This window comes from Diprion similis, chromosome 8, assembly GCF_021155765.1.
Source record: "Diprion similis isolate iyDipSimi1 chromosome 8, iyDipSimi1.1, whole genome shotgun sequence".
Classification (NCBI taxonomy): domain Eukaryota; kingdom Metazoa; phylum Arthropoda; class Insecta; order Hymenoptera; family Diprionidae; genus Diprion; species Diprion similis.
In genome coordinates this window covers 21,932,865-21,949,984 of record NC_060112.1, presented here as the reverse complement: position 1 = coordinate 21,949,984, position 17,120 = coordinate 21,932,865, and the positions used below count along the sequence as shown (strand labels likewise).

Genomic DNA, 17,120 nt, shown 5'->3' with positions numbered 1-17,120 from the left:
TTTAGCTCATCAATTTTCAATATTCGTCATTTCTATCTTGGAACCACTTGTGAAGATGAACATAAATGTAAACTCCTGAATTTGCTGAGGGTGAGTCTTATCACAAGTAAAGGTAATTAATCGCACATCACACCACAGTCGATAACTGCATACCTACAGTTGCACATGAAAGAAACATTTGTATACGAGACGTGTAAAATATTTTAAAACAAATTTGTTCTACCCGTAAACAGAGCAAAGGGATATCAAATAGTGAACGAAATGTTTTTAATGAAGAAATTGAATGTCGTTTACGTAACTACGTAGACAAGTACGCGGACTCTGCATTACATTCGTTACGTAGTGATCAAGGGAGTTCTCTTTATGCGGATGTTTGTTTGCTTATGTAACTGAATAGTTCAGAAGCGATTCCGCGATTCCATGATCCGGAAAGAGATATCTACAAATGCTGAAATATTTTCTGGTCGATGAAATGCCAAAAAATTTTGCAACAATAATAATAGAATAGCTTTAATGTAACTGTAAAAATTTTAAGTGATCTAGTTTTCGAATTCAAGTTCGAACTTAATCCAATCATTTTTATGAACGAAAAGAATTTCGTAGAGCATATATATATATATAGTTTCAAATTTATTTTCTTTCTGGTATGGATGACGTTTTTCTTAATGAGCTTAATCAAAAAATTTTTGAACATTACTTTCTGTTAACGATTCTCGGGTGATAATTATCCTATCATGTGCACGTTACCCGTATCTGTATTATGTAAAGCATAATCTCCGTCTTTTCGCTCCCCACGAGTGAAAAATACCTATAACATATCTGAAAAAGAAGCTTTACGTCACTTTTAAGCTTTCGTTGAAATATTACTTCCAACTGTTCAATAGGAGGACTGAAATTTGCTATCTCGGAAAATAAAACGATTGCAACGTGCAGCGTAATGGCGAAGACGAGATGATTAGTGTTGACATTGATGAACCGGATTGCCTTGGTGGAGGAAACTTGCATCGCTTCAGTAATCATACAGTTTTCGATTACGTATTCATCAAAATTATGGGGTTTCGGCGTGCTCAAGACTGCATTCGGAAAGCCGTTAATGTCATTAAGTTAATCTCTGTTCATTAGTTCAAGCAGATGCAGGGATGTCCCTCGCCTATATAAGTAGATGCCTGATCAATGTCACCCAAGTTTGATCCGGAATTTGCGGTTTGTCGTATTTGATCACCGGATCAGAAATAATTATAGTAAATACCGTTTGTTATCGTAACGGCGATAAAATGTCGACGCTCATGTACGGTCTCGTCTTGACGATATTTCTTTTTGGCAAATCGATGGTGAGTTTGAATTCCCGTATAGATCATACAATGCGCGATCACTTTAACGTTTCTCCTTTCACTTCAATCTTCTATCGGCTTTAAATTTTCGCCTTGTGATAGCCCAGTTTTCTATGTTTTCTTATAATTTCCAATTTTTCAAAAAAACTTCACACGGAACTGCAGTTATTGTTTGTTCTATCAACTCTTTCTTTTTTCTAAAATCTTAGCTATAAATCGAATTCTTCAGTTATATGTGGAATACTTTCTTAACAGGAACATGATATCGAAATGACCGAAGAAATGCAGGAAATGGCACAAATGCTACACGACACATGCGTCGCGGAGTCAGGCGTCGCCGAGGGTAAGTCAAAACACGCGATTAAACGATTTGAAAATAATTTATCTTCGTGTTATCACGTCAACTCATGTTGATTGATATTTAATTTAGTATTTTACCACTTACAGACTTGATCGTTAAGTGCAGATCTGGTGATTTTGCAGACGACCCGAAGTTGAAGGTATCAACCAATGATTTGTTGTAGAATTTATAGTTTCATTGTAGCGTTCGTATATATTCATTTCAATCGAACGTCAAGGGATTTGTTTTCTATTTCTACTGTAATTCGCACCCGGTAATTACAACGATTCTGTTTCAGTGTTACATGCTGTGCCTGTTGAACCAAATTTCTGCTGTAAGTGGTTTTCTTCATGTTTTTCGCATGGCATACAATTTTAGTTAATTCTTCCCGTTGCATTAATTAATTGGAACAATTTCATTACGAAACACGCACGAGTTAGACGTAATTCAATCCTTAATCGCTCTTACTTGTTGACCGACATGTTATCAGAGTCATGTTTTATAGAAAATAAAAGGCTGAGGTACTCACGCGAACTGGTAGAGTGGCGGTATTCAAAGACAGCTAGCGATATTTAATTAAATGAATAAACAAAAAAATAAACAAATAAATAAACTCAAATCGAAGAAATTAAGAGGTCAATCAGTCGCATATTTTGTTGATAGAGTTTACAAGTTTCGAGGCAGTCAAGTTAGCTTACAAGAATTAATAACAGAAAATTAGACGTCAGTCGGTGAAAGCGACATGATACAAAAATCTACTTAAAACTACACGTCACTAGACGACGTAAATTACGAGGAAATCATCTATAGATAGTGAACCCTATAATTTTACGATAGTTGAAAATTCGAGATAATTTGCAGGGGAATTCTTACATATATAATGATTTTAGAGTCATTATAATACTATGAGAGATTATGAGATATTTAAAAAGGTTTTTGCGAGATAAGAGAAAACTGAACTGAATACACCTTGTTACTATAAAATCAAAGATAGTAAGGGGGAGTTAAATTAACAACGAAATACGATAGATGTAGCACGTAATAATCACTACAGAATTTTTAACAAGTAATAGCAAAAGGCACGGTAATAGTTAGCATCTTGATCTATGCTCGGCCGTACTCGAAGGAACTCGATTTACGACACGAAATCATGCACAATTAGCAAATAAAATATGATCAGTGCTACTAGAGATAAGAAAAGATAAGAATAGTTCGAAATGGGATATAAATTACAGAAGATATCTGATAGAAAATTACGGGAAAATCAGAGAAACTCAAACCACGTATAACGAGGGAAATACTTATTCGGTAATCAGGAAATCGCTCAACGAAATTAATTAATCAAAGAACACACGATGGAACCAAAAAAATAATTGGTCCATCGGTAGTCCGCAACGTTATCGTCCTTGTTTACTTGGACCAAAGCGCGAAATGCAGATTTACAAAGGAAGAATTATTTCCCATTAGCTTATTGTCTAATTTGTATCGAGTTGACTTCTAGTATCCAGCAGGGACGCGTTTTCACTACAATTGAACTGAAATTACATTTAGATTTCAAGGTGTAAAGAATTTTATACTCTGTACTTTCTACTTTGTAATTGCATTGAAAACATACCAAAGTTCGACCGAAAAATCGCTGAAATAAATTTTTTTTACAATCAATCATTAATTAATCAATCAATTTTAACCGTAGAATTTTATTTGCAAGTCTTAAAAGAGAAGAAATTATTCTTACGAAATACCCAAGATATGCGTAATTTTATAAATAGTTGTATTTTGTAAAAGTAAAAGCAACTTGTTTTACTTAGAAGACATTGAAATTCAAAAATTACAAAAAAAAAAAAAAAAAAAAAAAAAAGTGATTCAAAAAAAGTTTTAACTTGTAAAAATTAGAGAAACAAATAATTTCGACGACAGCTAATTTATGCATTAGCTGATTCCAAAGACTTGCATCTGGGAAGTTAACACAATTTTTCGAAAAAATAACTTCTCGAGAAAAATTATTTGACGAGACTTAATTATTGTTAGTCAAATTCGTAAGTATTGGACTTATAATTAGGAGATCACCACTAATTGATTAAATAAGCGATATCTTGGTGATGCATAAAATAGATTTGTCGAGTGTAATTTTGGTAAGCCTGCAGTGGAAAAATTTCACAACTACTTGGAATATCACTCTAGCGTCACTGATTTTAGGATACACTGAAACAACCCTCTAAAAAAGTGGTGAAATCGAATCCACCAGGGATAATCCCCGTTCACAAACGTCAGTAGATTCGATATCTATTTGCCTGCGATAAACTAGAATCTGTAACTAGCCACTCGAAATCTGCAGATGTAAAACTCTATAGTATATCTATGAGCTTAAAGAAAGATCAAGTAAACTTATATCCGTTTCTCAATGATGCTTACTTGCATCGTGTATAGTATTATACTTAAAAAAAAAACCACGTTATCCTATATACTAATTGTTTCACGTTTAGTTTGAAGACGGGGAAATCGACATAGACACCCTCCTCGCAGTGTTACCGGAGGAAATATTGGGCGATGCCGAATCAGTGCTTCGAGGCTGTGGAACAGTCAGTAAGTATATACTTATAATCGGAGATGGAGTCAATCTCACCATCAATGGGCTATCATAATTCGTATTCATTTTTATTTTCTCCTCTTCAGAGGGCTCCGATGATTGCGACTCCGTATTCCAGACTAACAAATGTTACTACGGCAAAAGTCCATTGCAGCTGTGAGTATGAAGAGATATCGAATTTGGATCGTTTAGGTGTTGGTGTTGAAACGATATTAAGCTTCCCTTATCTTTTTTCAGGTGTACTTTTTGATCCAACTTCGCATGGTGCACGCTGCAGTAGTTTCCCGAAAATGAAAGAAAATCTCGATGTGGATTATTTTTCAATTACGTTTTCGCTGCAGGTGCATAGAAACGAGTTTTCAGATGTAGTATGACAATAATATGTTCAATCCCTAAGGTGTATTGTAATAAACCGTGTGCATGCGCATGTATAATCGGTTCTCTAATTCACCCCACGTTTTATGCAACGATGTATTACACAAAAATTGCACTGATTTTAGCAAATACTGTCTTCATTCTATTCCATGAAATGCAATACTTTTAAAATGTATCGTTAATAAAGAAGGAGACAAATGTTTACCGAAGGATTCAGTGGAAATTTGCCACCGGGAAGCCCATTTCTCCGTCTACAAGTTTGTCCGAAGGTTATTTATAAACAGTATTATATACCAATCAGTCATCCAATACTTGCAGAGAAAAATATTGTCGTCGGATATGGAATAACATTGAATGATTCAAATAATCTTTAGTAAAAACATTGTGATCGTTTTTTTTTTTTTTCAATTATACTGAAATACGAATTTCGTATTAACTAAGAAATTCAACTTCCTACTCCTTGAAGATGAAGATTATCGAAAAAGTATAGTGTTATCCGACGTGAGACATTTCATGTGTGAAATGTTAATCTACTGATCTGTAATTTGTTCTGTAAAGTCTTCTGCTCAATGCGTCGTCGCGGTGGTTGGCTGTTTGACGAAGAATAACATATCTTATGAATCTGCGACGTTGACAAATTGGTCTGTAAATTAGCAGATTGAAAAAAGAATCTCAGGTTATAGTGCTGTGTGTGGATATCGATGAAGTTCGTTGATTAAATACCTGATAGCTTAAAATTTTTTTTCGATCTACGTTCACTGGGACTTCTGACCGTCACGTTGACTTATAATAATACCACATGTACGTGACAAGCTAGTATTTCATATACGTGTGTGAAGATAGCAGGCCTGCACATCAATAACGGAGTTCTTGGTGCTCGAGCCACGTGGCTGATGATAAAATTTACGAGCCTGAAGACCTAAACGGTGGAATCTAACTTAGTTTGTAGATAGAAAAAGACTGCAGCGTGTTCTTCATTCACTGTAGACGCGTACTAAATACCTTTACACTGTTTGGCCTTTATCAAGCACCTCGAGCAAGCATGCGAAGAAAAGGAACGAATTTTACCCATGTTCATACAGTGTTATTCTAATTGATTGTGTTTATCAGTGAAGATCCGTGCGTTTTTTGTCCGAATAATTATGTTGAAAAATATTTCTTGTTAATTAAGGCGACGGGTTTCTCCGCAGTTAAACGATTTAATCAGTTTATATGGTCGATCCGATCAATTCTTTGCCACTGTCTGCGGTACCCCGTTCAGAGATTAGGCTCATCCGCAAAGCGTTAATTCACGCGCTGTATAGATTGCATCAAAAATCAGATGATCATAATTGTTAATCTGAAAATCACATTATCTACATGTCAGCTGCACACTCTGTTAGCATGAAGGCGAGATAAAGATTATGCATGAGATATGAGCGGTGGGGGAAGATGTAATCAGTTGTATTTATCATAGATGCTTAAGTTCCGTAGAACCGACAGTTCGATGGCATGCGTTAACAGGATGTCATTGTTCCGAATTACTTAGTTTTACAGATATATATCTATATATACATGTGTATATATACCGTATATTTATTATTTATCATTCATTTTCGGAAACTATATAAAAAAATTATCATTTTATTTTTGTGGTGAATATTTATTATTTTTCTTTCTTACCTTTTTCATCGTTACTTTTTTTTGTTTCACCCGTTTTCTTCAATTCTCACACTTCGTTATGGATTTTCGTACTTCCATTTGGGTTGTATTTCTCACCCTCGCTATGTCCGGTGTTTTCACGGCAGCTGCGGTAGACTTTTTGGATTACGGTAAGTTTTATACCAACCAACGGTTCACCGGTTTAATGCATAATTTCTATGAAGCTGTTAGAAATTAATCTCTTCCGTTGTTTTTTTTTTCTTCGTTTTTTTTCTTCTCAAACATCGAATAATTGTTTCAAGGTTGTAAAACTCGGCTTGCAGACGAATTAACACCGTTTGCTTATCGCACTTATCTGCACTTTGATGTAAACATTGCAGAGGCCGGAGTGTCGATCGCGGGAAAGCCTTGTGCAATTGTTTTATGTTGAAAAGAAAACGGCTTGTCAGCGATTAACTTCCAATGCGAGAATAATGAATTTGATTTGTTTTTCACTGCATCACTTTGTTCAGACCGATAAAGATTTCAACTGTAAATTTATTTTCTACGTAAACACAGTATGAAACTCGTGGCAACTATTTATTACAAACATTTCCGCGACGTTTTTTTTTTTCAAATTTTTACACGCAACTAGCGCAGTTCTTTTGGATTATCTTAAGATCGATTCGAATCTGTTAAGATCCGATTATCAATTCAAAGAAAGAAACCTGAATGATTAAAATTACCGAACGAATTTAATTAAAAATTCATTTATATTATCAAGTATAAATTGTTTATAAATTTTCAAGTCAATGTATAGAAACTTTTTGTATTCATTTTGGTCGAATTTCCGCAACGCACGATATACGCATTCGTTGTGCTCCAACCAAAAGCTTAATTCAATCCACAAATGAATTTCTATTTAAGAGTTAATTATTCTGCAGTTACACTGACTGAAATATTTATGTTGTTGTGGTTGTTGAAAAACAATATCTTTCTACAAAATATTATCGGTTAATAGTATTTTTATGAGTATGACACATCTCAAATTCCTTGACTAAACTGTGAAAAAATTTTTGGATAGAGATCGTGTAGTTTGAAGTCTGGGTGATTTACTTGAACTCGTACAAATCGCAATCAAACTCATAAAAATTTATACGAATTACAATCTGAATGAGAAAATTTTCCTCAACTTTACACGGCTTGGTGCAAATTTTGTACGAATGCTTGAGGACTGAAATTGAATAAAGAAAATTGCCATTTTTGCACCAAAACGTGTGAAATTTCAGACGAAATGTGCTCCTTCTAATTTTTCACAACCTGCCAACACAATTACCATACATTAAATAACTTTTGAAAGGGTAGATTTATGTCAAAATGATAACGGACCTTTTTTATAGGGCGCCCAATTCCCTACCAAAATACATTCCTGTCTTATTAGTACTTTAATGCGTTGGCGAGTCATAAAATTTCGAAGTATAAAAAAAAATTTCCCTATCTTATTTAAATAGGAAATATAAAATCACGATGTTGAACCTCTGAATATTAATATTAAGAGCTCAAACTTGGTAAGCATTCTTTTTTCGTCATTTGGAAGAATATTTTCGATTTGAATTTGGAAAAAAAATAATTGTTAATTTTTTTTATACAGTCTAAATTGTATATCTATACGCATTGCCGCATATATCCTCGATCTTATTCCGTCCCAAGCAGTTCGAAACCGGAGGCCATAAAATAGAGGAAGATAAGTGTGTATACCAAGGGCGAGATAAATGACGCGGAATACCTTTGTCAGCCTCCCTTTTCGGGGCACATAAATTCACCATTTTCTTATCAGCTTTTGATGGTAGTTCACGGATCGTGAAGAGGATGTAATATCGTAATATACGTCGTGTGCAATCCTTCAAGGGAAAACCTGTATATCAAGTATTTCTTGAGCCAATAGCTGTGGCGTATAAAGATAGATAACATTAATAAATGTTGTAATTGCGTGCGCCATTCGTTTGGCTAGAACTCTTTGAAAAAGTGGGTAACTCAAAAAGATGATTCGAACGAAATTTGTATGAAAAATTGACAATGCTCTTGAAAGTCGCAGCTACATGTCGGGCAATTATCTTCAATCCAAGAAGCGAGATTTTGCTATTATCTCCATCCTCGCTAATTCGGTCTCTTTTTTTTTCCAGACGAAACTCGGAGTATCGTTCGCGACGGGTTTCAGGCCTTCGCCGAATACGCAGACACGGCCAATGTAGAGACGACAGAAAATTGTACGGAGAGATCCGTCTATGATTTTCCGCCTGACTTGTTCACGAGGTCTCAGCGGGAACAGGGGGCTGTCACACTCCATTTTTTTGCCGGTGTATACACGTTTTTTATGGTCGCTCTTGTCTGCAACGATTACTTTTTACCCGCCGTTGATTGCATTTGCACGGATTTGAAGATCAGCCGGGATGTTGCAGCCGCCACTTTCATGGCAACTGCGACATGCACTCCCGAACTCTTCGTCAATCTGATTGGAACTTTCCTTACGGAATCTGACCTCGGAATTGGGGCGGTGGTCGGATCCGGCGTCTTCAATACTTTCGGGGTTGCTGCTTGTGGCGGTTTGGCCGCAGCTGGGGTGAGAGAAAATTACCTATTTTTTAAAGTCAACCATCTAATCCGACTATCTTAGAAGCAGAATTTGTATATATGAACCAGAAACAGAGTTAAAGTTGGGAGAAAAATACTTTTCAAGTATTTAACAGAAATTTTTACGTACTGGAAAGAATCAACATGGCCGCCGTAGACGCGCTTGCCGTTTTATTTCAGCCCTAAAATTAATTTCGGGATTTGCCAGTTGCTGCGCGTTATTCCAAGCCAAACAAAAAGATGGCGAGAGTAGTTCAGCTATAATTTTGCCTTTGAAAAACGACTGAGAATTGCAATTTGAGCTTGTAAAATTAACTCGTATGCACGTGACCTGTATTTTTATGTATGTACATACACATATGACGGATTAATCAGAAATAAATTAATTCTGAGTTTTTTCAATTCTTAGACCTAATCAAAGTTGATTTCGCGATATCAATATTAAATATCCGAGATAAACAATAATAGCGCGAAGAAATTGAATCGTGCCTATAATGAGATTGCATATTTCCAAATTGGATTCTTTTATCGTTGGATGTTTATGTATACCTAATTCTCACAAAAAATCCGTGTATGTATACATTTCTTATTTGTCACGACAAAATTTTTTTACAGTTGCAAATATCCGAACTAAGTATATTAAACGAGATAAAAAATCATTGCGATACTTTTGCCTAATATGCGATTCAACAATTCGATCATTCTATCAAAGATTGACATCAACGTACAAGCCATTTGCTGTTATCCGCCATTTTTTCAATTATCAACTCGTCAATCATCTTTATACTTTTCATCCATTATCTCATAGGTAACTAATCATTATGCCTGCCAAACTATTTTGGAGTAAACACAATTGTGTATCATACAGTGTCGTAATGTCGCGATTATCATTTTTTGTGTTCTAATGTCAGTGACAACAAATCGGTTTGGAATTCTCCCGTAATTTCATGTTATCAGGTGGTGATGAGTCAGTGCCATTATAATGACAAACTGTAAACTTTAATATTCTGTAATCGTGTCTCTACGCGGGACCTCACATCGCAAAATTGCCATTTAGCAGAGCAGATCTTTGACGTTGCTATGCATCGCTAAATGTCAGATCAATACGAAACTACTCATATCTTTCTTTTAACGAATGTGACCTTATTAAGACGATACGAAAATAGTACTAGTAACCGGGCGGTTCCAAAATATACTGTTAACCATTCCACTTTGACTAGAAAATAGTTTTGAAAAACAAATAAAGACTAATATAAAACATGTCAATGGTTGGTCATTTGAAAAAAAAAAACAGTTTACAGTAGACCTTGGTACGGGAAGATTTAATTTTTTTAAAAAGATCCCATCATATGTCCATTTTAAATATTGGTGAGTGAATGCACAATCAGTAAATGGTACGATATTTTTCTTAAGATTTCGAAATTAGCAGTCGATGGGTAAGAGTGAGGTAAAAAAATTGAGCCAATAAAATTCACGTCCATAGGGTTATAAGATAAACATTATGTTGAATCGAGCGTCAAATCTGAAGGTAGGAAATTATATACTGAAATTTAAAAAATGTTCACGCAGCGTTTTTACCGTTAAACAGTAAAGTAATTTTTTCGTTAGTAGCATAATTTAGAAAGAAAAAACAAAATTACAGGATCATTCGAAATGTTGCTCCATATTTTAACTCCAAAACGTCGGTATGGCATGAAATGATTCATACGCGATTTTATCTGTAGAATATATTAAACTGCGATAACTACAGCAACAAATTTGGTCCAACTCGACTGCGGATACTTTTTATAATTATCTCTACTTCCGAGTGCTGTGACATTTCTCCGATACGATCTGTTCAACGTACGTGGGTGAAATAAAACAATTTAGATGTTGGTATCACTGATTGGTAACTTCTGATTTGATTGATGACGCACGTTTATAAGCACGTAGATCTTATTAGCCAGATTGAAACAACGATGAAAGAATGTGATAGGTTCACCATGTCTCAGGTAGCTCAACAATGTGACAGTTTCATTTAATTTCACACTGCGGACCAACTGGATGCGAGATGCCATCGTATCGTTAAACGGTAAGAGGTCGTAATGAACGTGCGTCAATACATCAGTCAAGAATGGATTGGCCACTGGCATCTTAATCTCAAGAAATTTTTCTCCAATCAAATCCGATATCTCATACGATTGTAGCGATTTATTAACTACAGGGTATTCAAATGGAATGGTGGCCACTATCTCGAGATTGCATCATCTATTCGCTGTCCATCGCCCTGCTAGCAACTATGATGTGGGACGGTGTGATTACATGGCGAGAATCCATGGTACTGATGATCCTGTACTTCATTTACTTCGTCATTCTATTTTGTGACAAAATGACCTCGCGTTGGGCTAATCAATGTATCGGAAAGCTTACGAGGAAGAACAAGACTCTCGCAGGTATCCATTTCATACGTATGAAATGACGTATGCTGCAGAAAATAATTGAGAACACTGAGTGATGAAGACGGTCTCTGATTTTAGAAACACCTGCCAAGGATATTCCGGAGAAAGACGAAACCTTCGGTACTTATCGGCCCTATTTTCATGGCGAGCTCGTCATCGAATATAGACATAGTGTGTCCGTGAGAACGTCGATGGCGAAGTCACAGACCAACGGATTTCCGATCAAAGCAATGGAGGCCGCTGAGCCGGTCGAGGAGTATGTGGAACCAGGTATCAGACGCGTTATCGTGTTGACATAGATCTTCTCAATTCTCATTGCCACTTGAAAGTGAAGTTCTCTCACTCACAGCGGAATCTTGCCAACAGGAACACCGTTCACCATTCCGAAAAGATCACTGTGCGGAAAGATATGGTGGTTCTTTTTATGGCCACTGCGTTTGCTGCTTTTCATCACCGTTCCGGACTGCAGATTTAAAAAATGGAGAAGATTTTACCCGCTCACGTTCATAATGTGCATATTCTGGATCGCGGTAACATCGTACATCGTTTCATGGATGATAACGGTGGTCGGTGACACAATAGGAATAGCGGACGCTGTGATGGGACTCACGTTTTTGGCTGGCGGAGGAAGTTTGCCGGAAGCAGTGTCCAGTGTAATAATGGCCAGACAAGGTGAGTCAAAGCTGCCTGTTTGTCGGAAGAAAAATCGTCTCCAAACGTTACTATTTTTCCTTTTTTTCTTTTGTTTTGTTTATTTTACACAGGCGACGGTGCGATGGGCCTGAGTAACTCGATCGGAGCCAACACTCTCGACATTCTACTTTGTCTGGGACTGCCATGGCTGATAAAGACCACGGCACTTGGAACTAACATTGAAATAGTATCTGCGACGCTTAATTACAGTTTTCTAACCCTAATGGTAACCGTGGTATTGCTCTACGCCGTGATTGCGGTGAATGGTTATCGGCTGAACAAGAAGGTCGGAATCGGCTGCTTCGCCATGTACATCGGCTTCTTGGTCTTCGCGGTTCTCCTCGAGTCCAACGTGTTCATCTTCGTCAACTGGCCAATGTGCGACGCGACGGACTGAAATTTGAACACAGACACGCGTAGATAGCGGTGACAAATTTGTCAAGGAAAAATTACTACCTGCACTCCTGCTGTAGTGACTTGTCCTCGTTAGCGTTCCCTGATCCCAGCACGAGGATAAAACTCGTTTACAGGGTGGCTGGAAGTTGAGGAATGCGAAAGGACTGGAATCGTTCTGCAGGTATCGAAGCGCCGGAAGGAAATTGGTAAACCAAGTTGTCTAATCCCACATATTATCTCACTCGTCTCTAATACCCCTCATTACCTTAGTCGCCTAATTTCTTTGGTCCATCCGGTCACGTCTTAGCTCCCAGTCATTGAATCCTTATCCCCGAATTTCCTTCGAGTCTTATACGCATGCCTTCTAGTCTATTGTTATACGGCGGCAGTATTATACGTTTCATGTTTCAAGAATAAACTTCCCTCGACATTTTCATTTCGCAATGTTTTAAGAATGGTGATAAAATGCAGAATAATTGCGATAATGATAATAATGATATCAATCTGAAACTACGCGGAAATAATCGTAACTGATAAATACTCTATGAATAATGAAAGAATAGGAAAAAAGTTGTACAATCAACCGCCGTGTGTATGTGAAGAACAATTGTAAGACATTAATTTATTTTTATATATTATGATGACAAATGTACGTTCAAAATATTGTACAGGACAAATCGATTCAATGTTTTCAGTAAGCATTTTGATGTGTGTAGTTAATACTTACAATTAATAATTAATATTAATGCGGCAAGAATATAAAATAAGTATATAAATATAGGGAATTGTTTCATCGGACAAATATATCACTCCTCGGCTATATTGTGCAGATGAAGGAGACTCGATTTTAATTTACGAGACAATTATTACTTTTGTCTGATTTTTCCACTTGAACAAAAATTCTAAGGCTTACTTTCAGCCTCTCATTGCCGTTATCATAAAATTATTAGCCCGACGGTGTTGAATTCATCTTTTATCACCTGGCAAAGTCCCAGATATTTATCTTTCGACGAAAGATTTTTGGATCACGCTTGGATCACTGTTAAAATCAGGATATTATTGTACCTATTTTTATCAATATTAAGAGAGGGAGAGAGAGAGAGAGAGAGAGGTTTAATTATGTTGTATAAACACACTTGCAGCTTATAAGATCTACGATTGTTTTTCTATTTCTTATACGATGCGCGGTATTATTTACTTCGACTCGTCAAGTTATAGGTATCATAGACACTGGAGTGAAAACACATATTTCGCACGCGTGAGAAACATTATCAATTAAAACGATACTTAGTAGATAAGGTGAGTATAATGTAAATGTAAACAACTGAAGGAACAAAAACAATTTGAGTAACTGAGTTTGTCAATTGCGAATTAATCATTTGTTCAACTAAGACTTTCGCAAATATTTATTGGATGGAATTTGCAAATGAAAACGAAGTCTGCGATTGGTTGGAACACGTGAGTCAGGTTCTACTTATTGTTAATCTGATTCATCGTTTAGATATAATCATGATGATCAGCCCAGCAGTGATGAAAATTATTGATACGTTTATAATTGGAATGTTGACAATCCACCTGGCAACAATGATTAATAATTGAAGTCTAATAAATTCAAAACCCTGTTAATTTGTCTGGTCGAATGAAAGCGGGTTTAACGCTCGCCTCTAACAATAAGAGTAAATTTTCTCATTTTAAATTGTATGAATTGAATCGTAAAAACGAACTTTTTCTCCGTTGATTCTATACTTGCACAATTCGTGCACTTACTTCTTATTTATATAAAAATATACTGCGGGGGGGTGAAGAAATGAAACGATGTCACTGCGTTCGAAAATTATGCATTTAATATACGTATATGTATAGAGTATTTACGTACCTATACGTATATTTGGCAATTGAAATTTTTATTAAAACAATTTGCATATTCAATGAACAAGATAGAAACAATCAGATATTATATTCTATATAATAATCTTAAAACGGAGTGCACCGAAAAATCACAAATTTTATGTATCATGCGACGGAAATACCTGATCCATATTTGCACCCTACAACAATTAATTACATGTACAATGCATATTATTTCTAGGGTCTAGCTGGCGATCCGATCTCTCCGGTATTATTTACAGCTGATATAGTTTGCTCAGCTCTTTATGTCATTCGCGCAAATCACAAAAGCTAAATCACAGCCGGTGCGGAGCCACCTTTATTACAACATCGTATTGTTGTATAATAATATGGCCGATGGTCCGCGCACTCCGAAACTCTCGTCATACTCGTACCAAATATTTTCGTTTGTTTAGTTACATTTGGTTTGCTTTACTTTGCGTTTTTTGTTGTTTGTTTTTTTTTGTTTGTTTTTTTCTCCAATTTCCTTCCTCGATTCGTTCGCGGTAAACTTGGTGGAAAAGTATACTATATAATAATACCGTTGTTAATATTATTACATAATTATAATTATTATTGTTGTTTTTGTTGGTATTATTATTAATATTATTATTATCATCATCATCATCAATATCAGTATTATTATTATTATTACTACTATTATTGTTATTTTTATTATTAAATTTATTTGTATTATTATTGCACAAAATCACGGAAAATTTGAAGAAAACTAGATAAACGATATTGCATCATGAAATGTACATAAGCTAAATCAAAACCTAGGCCAATTTGACTAGTTTTTAAAAATGTATTCTCCTCTGGCGATTAGTATACATAATTTGATTTCGAACTTGAGCAAATCGAAATTCAAGCAAAAGTTTTTAGTATTATTGAAAAAAGTGATATCGTCATGTAGAGAGCATGTAGAGGGTTTTAAAGGAGACAGATTGTACATATACGTATAAACGTGCACCGGAACTGTTGTTTCAATTTTCTTAGGTCGTGTTTGGTTACAAAACTTTCACGTGTAATAATTGTGAATGTCAAAAGATCAGGCGATACATTCGCCTAATATACGATCACCTGCGCATCTAGGTACAATCGTGAGTGATGGGTATTTTATTCTGAAATTATTGATTATGACTATCTTATTTATGTATCGAGTGTACGTATAATTAAAAGAGTTTGATAAAGTATTAATATTTGTTAAGTAATATCAATAAGGTGATTATTACTGTTATTTAAATCTGGATAATTCTATAATAATATATCGAATGAGCGATTGATTGTTTTTTTTTTTTTTCTTCTTTACGTACGCTATAGAGGCAATTATACTTGCAATTATATCATGATGGATGCAAAGTGCAAATATACTACGACGTATATGTGTTTGTGTGTATGTATATGTGAAATATCAACTATCTACGTAATGTATGTTATAAATAACGAAATTAACCGGACGATAAATTTTACATTAGTTGTATAGTAATTTTATACACAGGACGATATGCGGCAATTCAGCCATTCGTTATTCAGAAACGTTTATACACAGGTGGAATCACCCGTTGTTGAAAAGTTTGCATTTCTTTACGGAATATATGTTTCATTCGGTGTTAAAAACGTATAGTTAAATAAACTTCGAACGTTGAAATAACCGTAGATCGTATTCAGGTATCTGTATAACGTAGTATTAAAAACTATCCTCATTTTTATCCAAGATTTTGTTGAAGAAGATTCATAAAAAAACAACGATATAATTGGAAATACTTATTTTTCAGGCCACTGGCTTTGTGTTATTTATTTTTTTTTTTTTTCTAATTTTGCGAAACTATTCCGAAATCATTCGTGTGGCTTTCGATAATATTTCAGAAAAAAAATTCATCAATTACCTTTATATTTATGTACATATAACCTGCAGAATTCTATCACTGGATCTTCCAAAAAGATCTTTTCTGATCTCCGTCTGACGATGTACTTAGTTAGTATTGATCAGCAAATGGAAAACGGATGCGTATCAGACGAAGGAGTTTAGCGATTGTAATTTCTGTTCCTTAATTAGTGTTACCTGTGCTACGCAGCCATTTTGCAACAGCTTTACTGACAAGAATAATTTTTTCTATTTAGTTCCGACTCTGCAGACTCTGGTGTAGAGCCCTATCTGGAGATGATCTATAAAATAATCTTTTCGAAGATTAGATAAATTTTTTTTTTGTCTTTGTTTTTTTTTTGTTGTTTTTTTTTGCCAGAGTTTTTAGTTTTTATCTGATTTAAATCTGCATGCGTTCTTTTTTCACTTTGAGCATATAAGTAGACTCTATTTTTTTATTTGAGCGTTTATACGTATATAATATCGTCGATATTGTAATATATTAAGATTGAGGCGAACTTGAATACAAAAAATTCACCAACATATTTTATCGACTTATATATATTAGGTCGCTAAAATTGGATGGATCGTACTGTACAAGTATTTTTGTTTCCTCTTCTCTCTTATTATTTTCATTCACGTCAGATAATAGGCAAAATTGCAAACTTATAAGCTACAACCATTGTTGTTAATCATTATAACTATTATAATTTGTGATCTTAAAATTACACATACTTTAGCGTGTGAACGTTATACTTATTCAAAGAGAATCATTCGCTTTCAGCGACAAAGTCCGTATTATGTTATACAATGTCACACAGTACTCTATACATACCGTGTGTACAATTCTGGTGTCCTATTTAAATACAATGTAAAACCAGTTATAATTAATAATTATACGACGATTGAATTATCGTATTTCATCATAGCCATCCCCGAATAATGTTGGATTGTA

At 35.1% G+C, this 17,120-nt stretch overlaps 2 protein-coding genes across 4 annotated transcripts; both read left to right on the top strand.

Annotated features, from left to right (window-relative positions):
• Window positions 1–1,167: 1,167 nt before the first annotated feature.
• On the top strand, window positions 1,168–4,869 carry LOC124409778 (general odorant-binding protein 56d-like). 3 transcript variants are annotated; one of them, XM_046887608.1, is made up of 7 exons: window positions 1,168–1,331; window positions 1,599–1,674; window positions 1,779–1,831; window positions 1,970–2,005; window positions 4,155–4,254; window positions 4,345–4,414; window positions 4,476–4,647. In XM_046887608.1, exons 1-7 carry the CDS (start codon window positions 1,275–1,277, stop codon window positions 4,630–4,632), a joined length of 549 nt encoding a protein of 182 aa, XP_046743564.1. In that variant the 5' UTR covers window positions 1,168–1,274; the 3' UTR covers window positions 4,633–4,647. The 3 variants fall into 3 exon arrangements, with proteins under 3 accessions (XP_046743564.1, XP_046743566.1, XP_046743565.1); XM_046887610.1 differs by having other exon boundaries at window positions 1,169–1,331; window positions 4,496–4,649; XM_046887609.1 differs by having other exon boundaries at window positions 1,179–1,331; window positions 1,541–1,674; window positions 4,476–4,869.
• Window positions 4,870–6,293: 1,424 nt separating this feature from the next.
• LOC124409781 (sodium/potassium/calcium exchanger 4-like) lies at window positions 6,294–12,521 on the top strand. Its single transcript, XM_046887613.1, has 6 exons — window positions 6,294–6,444; window positions 8,437–8,873; window positions 11,088–11,316; window positions 11,401–11,592; window positions 11,689–11,994; window positions 12,087–12,521. The coding sequence occupies exons 1-6, from the start codon at window positions 6,354–6,356 to the stop codon at window positions 12,410–12,412; spliced, it is 1,581 nt and encodes a 526-aa protein (XP_046743569.1). The 5' UTR covers window positions 6,294–6,353; the 3' UTR covers window positions 12,413–12,521.
• The last annotated feature ends 4,599 nt before the right edge of the window (window positions 12,522–17,120 follow it).